Source organism: Elephantulus edwardii, unplaced genomic scaffold (assembly GCF_000299155.1).
Source record: "Elephantulus edwardii isolate Elephantulus edwardi_28Jun2011 unplaced genomic scaffold, EleEdw1.0 scaffold00196, whole genome shotgun sequence".
Lineage (NCBI taxonomy): Eukaryota > Metazoa > Chordata > Mammalia > Macroscelidea > Macroscelididae > Elephantulus > Elephantulus edwardii.
This window is the reverse complement of record NW_006399946.1, coordinates 2,631,003-2,639,070: the sequence shown is the minus strand read 5'-3', so window position 1 is coordinate 2,639,070 and position 8,068 is coordinate 2,631,003. Positions and strand designations below refer to the sequence as shown.

Here is an 8,068-nt window from a genome sequence, read left to right as displayed (position 1 = left end):
CATATTTTACAAACTCATGTATAACTGGAGCTTTTACTGGGCTAAATAACCTGGTAATGTTTGAAATAGTTTTCTGTTCCAATCTTACCTTTGAAAATATTTCCTAATTTAGGTGGATGTAAAATCCATCTCAAGTTAAAATTTTTAAACACAAAACAACTTTCAAGGTTATTTTTTAGCAGTAAAATTCACTTTTAACAGCAATTCTAAAATAACATAAAAAGAAACTTCTTCAAGAAGAAATTATAAATGCCCAAAGAGAAGAGAATCTATGACTACTGCCCTATTTGCTTAGAATATCATTTGGCTCAAACATTTTAGAACCAAGTGCACTAAAACATGCCAAGACATTTTCTGTTATTTCTGCTGGTGCCGTAACAAATTTCTTATTATGGAAAGAAAAATGCATCATGGAAAGTGGATACAGAAGAGTCATTCTAGGAAATATTAACTAAAAATTAGTCTTTACTAGCATTCAAGTAACAACTTTATGGAATATCCAAAGTTCCAAGTCCATGAAAGGACATGTTAGAATTCTTCCTTTTCTTTCTCCTCACTGCTGAAAAGTAAAACGCTAGCACAGTCCTCCAGAATACTCGTCTTCCTCCTCTTCGGCAGCTGTGGCCATGGAGCCTGCAGTTTTAGCCTGGGGTGTTGCTGGTGATTTCTTCTTCACTCCCCCTCCTGGAACCACCAAACTTAGGCCCAGTTTAGCATACTGCCAATGATAAAATATATTCTTAGAAGCTAGATAATGAGAATCCTTAGAAAAGATTCAGCAACAATTGCCTATTTATAGATCCCAGATCTCTACTACAATGAAAGCAATTTTACCATTTATATTAAAGACAAACAACTCCACATTGCTCTGATGTCAGATATCTGTCAGATAATTTATGACCCTGACATAGGACAGGGCCAAAACAGCTGGTCAGAATGTCAATTATATAACATATTTGAGAATATGGGATAATCTGGACAGAACACTTTCAAAGAAAGTTTGTTTAGGAGTGTAAGCTAAGGATTTGTCTTAAAAAAAAAATAAACACAAGTTTACAAAATCCTATGGCCTACATAAGAATCTATTCAGGGGGAAAAAATCCACCTACATCAACCATTACAAAAATTGGGTCTGCTGCTACGAACTCTAAAGCTGCAACACCAAATCAAGTGCTCACGAATCTACTTAAAAAGGGGGGGTGGGGGGGAAATAGAAGTTCATATCCATGGCTCACTGAAAGAAAAACCTTCTTCTCACACTGATGCATCTATTTTTCACCACAGTCCTGTAAGATATGTTTTATCAACTCCACTTTTTCAGATGCTAGAGAGCTATGGTCATGTAGTCCATAGATAGTCTCTCTGGAGGTCTGAATGTGACAGTGGCTCTGTGGGAGCAAGATGCGCCATCTCCAGTGTGATTTCCAGCCTAACAAAACCCGCTGGAGTGTTAACTGTGAGTCAGTTCTTACTTGAGGGCAGGCAATGAATAAATTTGGTTGTGTTTTGGTTTTTTTTTTTCTAAAAAGAAGATGAGTTAATTGAGGCTTAGAAATATTTAATTAATAACTTGCATCATATAGCTGGTTGTCACTAAAGTGGGATTCTAATAAATCTATTTAATTACAAAGGCTACTATATTGGAGTTCTGGTGGCCTAAAGGTAAGAAGTTGTGCTGCCAAACCAAAGGCACCCAGTCTGAAACCACCAACTGTTCTGAGAAAGATGGGCATTCTCCTTGCAAGCGATGTACTGTCTCTGAAAATCCACTTCATGGTACATAAGAACAACAAATCTCTTTTACAGAGTAAGCCTAAAGGAAACTTTATATACCAAGTAAGTGGTTAGATGAAAACTTGTTGAACCTATAGAGGACAAGAGAACGAATGGGCTACACCTGAAATGCTGCATATGGTCAACCCAGTTATTTCTATCAGTAAACATCCAAATACCCTAAACCTACAGTGAAATGCAGCAGCAGTGGTTCCTTCCTAAGTTACAAATCTTTTTTTTTAAAGTTACAAATCTTGAGGTGAAAAATAGGCAGAAAATCTTACAAGTACAAAGGAAAAAAAAAGAACTTTATTAAAAACTTTCTCATTTCAAGAGGAAATAAGAAAGCTAAAAGGGCCAACTTACATCATTATCCATGTACTTGAAAAGTGGAGAATTGCAGACCTCAGAGACTTGATCCTGGTCTTGCTGGTCGTATCCTTCAAGAAGCTGTTCCAGTGCAGCACAGTCTTCACTTCCATTGAATCCCGGTATGCTACAATAAAAACAATTCACGTTCCCCACATTTACCTAACACAAAGATTTTTCACTCAGGATGATCTTCTCTCTCAGGGAACATCTGGAAAAGTCTGGAGATATTTTTGAGTGTTATAAATGAAGGGATGTTATTGACAGCTAGTGGGTGGAGGGTATGGATACTGTTAAGTACCCACAAGCACAGGGCTGCCCTTCACAGAATATCATTATCCATACCAAGTCCAAATGTCAACAGTATTGAGCCTGCTCTTTAACATCTAATAAGAATACTACTAATTCTAACCTTTTCTTTAAATTTTCTGTTTATAACAGCATAATTTACTTTCATGCTGATATTGGGGCTTTGGATCAGTGTTATTTTACATGATTGCTTAAAATTATTTTAAGGAAAAAATATATTAAGGAACATAATATACATTTTGCTCTATCTAGAGCTAACTTCTAAAAATTATCTTGCAATCATTCATATATACGATATTCATATACATTGTATTTCATTCATGAACATTATGTTTTAAACATTCATCTACACTGTATTTTATATAATTAATTACTATCAATCTATGCCTATTATCACCCTGTCTTTTTGAGTCCCTACTGAGCCTTTCCTATTCTTTCTCCTATCTATCCTATCTGCCCACTCACCTCTGCTTTCCTAATGATTTCTCCCCTTCTCCTTTGGAACATCTATACACCTCTTGCTCAGTTATCTATTTTTATAATAATGGCCCTATCGTGTATCTGTCCTTATAAGACTGAGTTAACTCACTCAACATAATGCTCTCTAGACTTTAGAGGTTATATAGTATTGTTCCTTGGTGCTGCAGAGTATTCCATTGTGTGAATGTACCACAATTTCTCAACTCATTCATTTGCTGATGGGCATTTGGGGTATTTTCATATCCTTGCTGTTTGAATAACTGCTATAAAATAAGGTGTACATATCTCCATTTGTGTCTGAGCTCTGACTTCCATGGGATATATTACTAGCAATGGATAAACTAGGCATATGGGATTTTCAAGTTCAGTTTTGTGAGGAAATGCCAAACTGCCTTCCATACTATCTTAAAATCCCACCATCATCTTGCAGCATATAACCTAAAAAATATTTTTGTTGCTCTTTTTGTCTATAGAAAGTAAAGAAAACAAATCATTGAAGTTATTCACCCCACTGAAGTGAAGTCTAAGTCCAAGGAAAAAAACAACATAAAACCCAACTTGTTAAAACATTTATTAAACATAAAAGGAAGCTAAATGCTTTTTACTGCTGGAAAGTTTAGAAGAAAAGCCAAATGTTTCTCACAGCTAGGATCATGTGGTCTAAACACCAATCTTAGCTTAAAAAACAAATGATAATTAAGTTATGATAAAAAGCCCCATGTCTTACCTGTAGCTTTCCCTGACACATCTTTCTGCAGCTACATAATCATTTCTGTGTAAATGAACGAGGACTTGAGCAATTGTTTTCTAGAACAAAAAAGGTGACGATGAGGCAAACTTATATCTACAGAATAAAGTAATATCCTGGCAGTAATAAAAATACCTAGAACTTAATATTCGGAGTCTTGTTCAGGTTACACAGAGATATTTAAATTCTGTAATTATTTCTACAGGACAGAAAATGGGAAATATCCTAGACAGTATTTATCAAACTCTTACATACCTACAAATCACCAAGATCTTGTCAAAACCAACATTTTAATTTTGTAGGCACAGTTAGTCTCAGATTCTGCCACTTCTAACAAGTTCTCAGTTAACATTGCTGGCCTAAGGATTACTCTTAGAGTTAACAGTCTCAGAAAACAATATGCATTTTTAAGAAAATGTCTTTTAAATTTGTATTTTGATTTCATCTTGAAAAAGGAAGAAATAAAGGGGGGCATGGAAGCCTGTAATTCCACAACTAAACTTCGGAATTATTCTTTTTTAAGTAAACATCATTCTGTAATCACAAGCGATCTTGTCTTTCATTCAAAACTAATTATTCAAGGAGTAACTGAAAGATGCTTTCCTATATTTGAGAAATTTCTAAAGAGTCAACATTAGTTGGGAATGTAATGAGTTTTTTTTACTCTTTTGTTTGTTTGGTATACTTTGGAATTCTCAAAGAGACAACTGATAAAGGATGCATGAATAAAACAGGATAAGAAAAACAATGACACCATTTATAAATTAATAGCAAAACCAGTAAGATGGTCGAGAATATTATTGGTAAGATCTTATTGGCAAGCAGTTCTTCATATACTATTTTTCAATTTTTATATTTTACATAATGGCTATCTTTCTTCATGCTTAGTGAGTCCTCTATCATCTGTTATGAAAAGAAGTCTATCCAGCATTTTATGTAAAATTTCCATTTACTTAATTGTTTCAAACTATTAATTTTAACTGTGTTTACTTTTACATCAAGAAGCAGTTACAAAAGATGTTTTGAGGTCTTTGATAATTTGATTATCTGAGTTGTCTCACAATTGTCTTAAATGTTGGTCAAATATCCAGGTTCTTTGTATATCAAGTAATTTGAGATTACATCCAGACCATTTTTGAATGTTAGTAAAAAGACTCTGCTATGTATTGGGTGAATACTGATGTTTCTTTTGAGCTGGCATTCACCCTAAGTAGAATTTTGACTCACGTTCAGGCTCATGTTTGCGGAGTCAGTTTTCATCTTAGTTCAGTCCTTACTACTTGACTCTAGGTCGGCTCTGCATGTGAGATTTGGCCAGTGGGCTAAATCTTATTGCCGTTTTCAAGGCTCTGTCTGTATCTTATCTGGGTCTACTTTATGCATGCACCATTGTTAGTCTGGGACTTTGATGGCGGTTTATCCTTTGCTTTGAGTGGATATGAGTAAGGAGTACACCTAATCTTATGGAGATCACATAAAAACTGAAGAGGCCTACTTCAAGCCCCCTACTTTCTGAGATTTTCCCTTTGTTCTCTCAGTTCCTCTAGCAGACAGATTATAATTCTTCTGCTGTTTTAGCTGCTGGAGCACCAGAACTAGAGCTCGCCCTTGCTTCAAAGGCAGAAGATGGAGGGAAAATGGGATCTTCTTTTCTAGCTTTTCAGGTTAGAAGGAATGGGTTTCTTAGGTGGAGTCACGCTGCATAATCAAAGGATAAAATCTGGGAAACTCACTCTCAAATTGGAAGCCTCTCTAAGTTTCACACCAGCTTTTATTACTTTCCAGAGTTCCTTGGCAGTGTTCAGCTCAGAACTTTTATTTACAATCAGCAAGAAAGAGCTATACTATTTCAGCCATAAGTATAAGACACAAAATCCCCCTTTCGGGTAGCTATTTACAACAATATACAAACATTATCTAATAGAAAGCTAAAGGAGACATTTAAAGAATACCTTATAACAAGTTGGATAATTCTCAATTTCCTTATAAATATTTTTTTCTTTCTGAATAGACAGTGCCGCCTCATCAAACCTGAAGATAAAACAAAGAAATGTAAAATAAAGCAAGTCTAAACAATTACAGGGAGCACTAGAGGCTTAGTGGTCAAGATCAACACTGCAAAGGTTTGAATCTATCAGCTGCTTCACGAGAGAAAGATGGACAATCTCCTCCTGTGTGAATTACAGCCTCTAAAAACCCGACAGAGAGGCAGCTATGGTTTGGTTTCAATTTAAGAGACACAAGAAAGCAAACAGGAACTCTGATGGTGCAGTCCTTAAAGAAGTATGATGCTAACTCTCTGGTGATTCAAATCCACCAGTGGCTCTGAGGAAGAAAGGTGGGCAATCACCTCTCATGTGATTTATAGCCTCTAAAACCTAGCGAAGGGTCAGCTATGACTTGGCTCTGATTAGACGATGAGAGGAGAGAAAAATCTATAATAGTGGTCACCTTTGTAACGGTTTTGATAATACAGATTTTAGAAAAGCAAAGACAGTATGCATTTTAGCAATAGTTCCATAACTAATACTCTATTATCTGACTTTTAAATATCCAATTGTCTCATTTTAGGCATCAGGCTGAGAAAAAAAATATGCTATTCAAACTGGGATTTTAAAGTTTGGTAAAGGTCATTTATTAATGAGGGATTAAATTCCAGAAATTCCTTTGTGAAATATATTAAGAACAATGTTATTGTTATATGCCGTCGAGTCATCTGTAATTCATAGTAACCCTATGTACAATAGCTCCGAACTCTGCTCTAACCTGATCCAGTCTCACTGTCTCTGACACACCTACCCCATTATCTCAGTTACTGCATCAATCCATCTCATCCAGGGGCTTCCTCTCTTGTGCTGTCCCTGCTCTCTTTCAAGTATGTTGTCCTTCTCGAGGGACTGGTCCCTCCTGGCCACATGTCCAAAGTTTATGAGACAAGCTTCAAAAACTTCCCCACAAAGAGCAACTTCTGTTTCACCTTCTCCACGATAAACTGTTTGTTCTCTTGCCAGTCCATTGTATGGTCAATACTCTTCTCCAGCGTCATAGCTCAAAAGCATCAATTCTTTTGTCATCTTATCTTTGGTAATTGTCCAGCTCTCTGATATACAGCGAGTAATTTTGAAGACCATGGCCTGAATCAGGCATACCTTGGTTTCCAGACTGACACTGTTGCTCTTCAGTACTTTTGCGTGGTCCCTGACAGCAGCCTTCTCTGGAGCAATTCATCTTTTAATTTCACTGCTGGTACCAAGAGTGTTGATTGTGAAGCTGAGAACAATACTGCATTTAAATATTTAATCTAATGTCTTATTTTTTTCTCAATTGAATTTCCATCCAGAAGTCCCAAATATACCTTCTCTGATGAAGATTATTCTTTCCATCTGTGCTTTCATCACTACATACTCTACTGCAGTCTGTCACCCTTAGCAAGCTTCCGGATATCTATAAGGGCAGCAATGGTGGTAAGACAAGTAAGGGGGGTAGCAACATTCTTTTTTTTTTTCTCTAGTAAGTATTTTCTCTTCCCAGAAGGCAGGAAACTCTGATAACCTACTCTGTAGGAAGTTGCACTGCTAATCCAGAGGCCTCATCTCTCTGGAGATTCAAATCTACCAGCTGCTCTAAGGTAGGAAGGTGGACAGTTTCCTCCCATGTGATTTTCGGCTATCAACCAATTGAGATTCAATGGTAACAATATGTACATACCCAAAAGGCAGGATAAGGAGGAAAGAAACCACTATAATTTTCCGTTAAGTCCTCTCATAATTTGGTCCTTTCTCAGTGATAGCCATGATTGTCCATAAAATATTCCATAAAATTCCATAATATTTTAGTCAGATCTTTATTTCCCTATTAGATTCTATTATTTTTCTAAGTTCCAGAACTACCTTAATAGCACTCAACTCCTGACTAGATGAATTTTGCAATCTTCAACCATTTCTTTCTTCCCAATGAACAGAAGCTATGGAAGCACCTCGAGTGTCTTTGCATTAGAAGTTCACACAACAGTTGAAAATGCTAACAATCTGAACTGTTAAGGACAGACAAAAGAACAGGGCCTTGAACTTCAATTGATTTTAGTTGTAAGACATTGATCAAAGGATTGAGCTATGCTGTACAAGGACTCAAGACCTAAAGAAACAGATAACAAATGAGTATTGTTTGAAGCTGCTAGGTTTATGATAATTTGTAAAGAAACGTAATGCCCATCAACAAACGAATGGGTAGAGAAGCTGTGGTATATTCGCACAATGGAATACTATGCTGCATTGAAAAATAAGGAACTCATGCAATATTATTCAAAATGGGTGAACCTGGAGGACATTATGCTGAGTGAGGTATCTCAGTCACAAAGGGACAAATGCTATATGGTGCCACTGTTGTAGA

At 36.2% G+C, this 8,068-nt stretch overlaps 1 protein-coding gene across 1 annotated transcript in view; it reads right to left on the bottom strand.

Annotated features, from left to right (window-relative positions):
• Positions 1–574: 574 nt before the first annotated feature.
• NAPG (N-ethylmaleimide-sensitive factor attachment protein, gamma) overlaps positions 575–8,068 on the bottom strand; it is a 38,769-nt gene continuing 31,275 nt past the window's right edge. The window contains exons 9-12 of the mRNA XM_006897011.1: positions 5,632–5,710; positions 3,659–3,738; positions 2,140–2,269; positions 575–718 (exon numbers count right to left, since the gene is read on the bottom strand). Of these exons, the coding sequence (XP_006897073.1) occupies positions 575–718; positions 2,140–2,269; positions 3,659–3,738; positions 5,632–5,710 (433 nt within the window). The remainder of the gene's footprint in view (positions 719–2,139; positions 2,270–3,658; positions 3,739–5,631; positions 5,711–8,068) is intronic.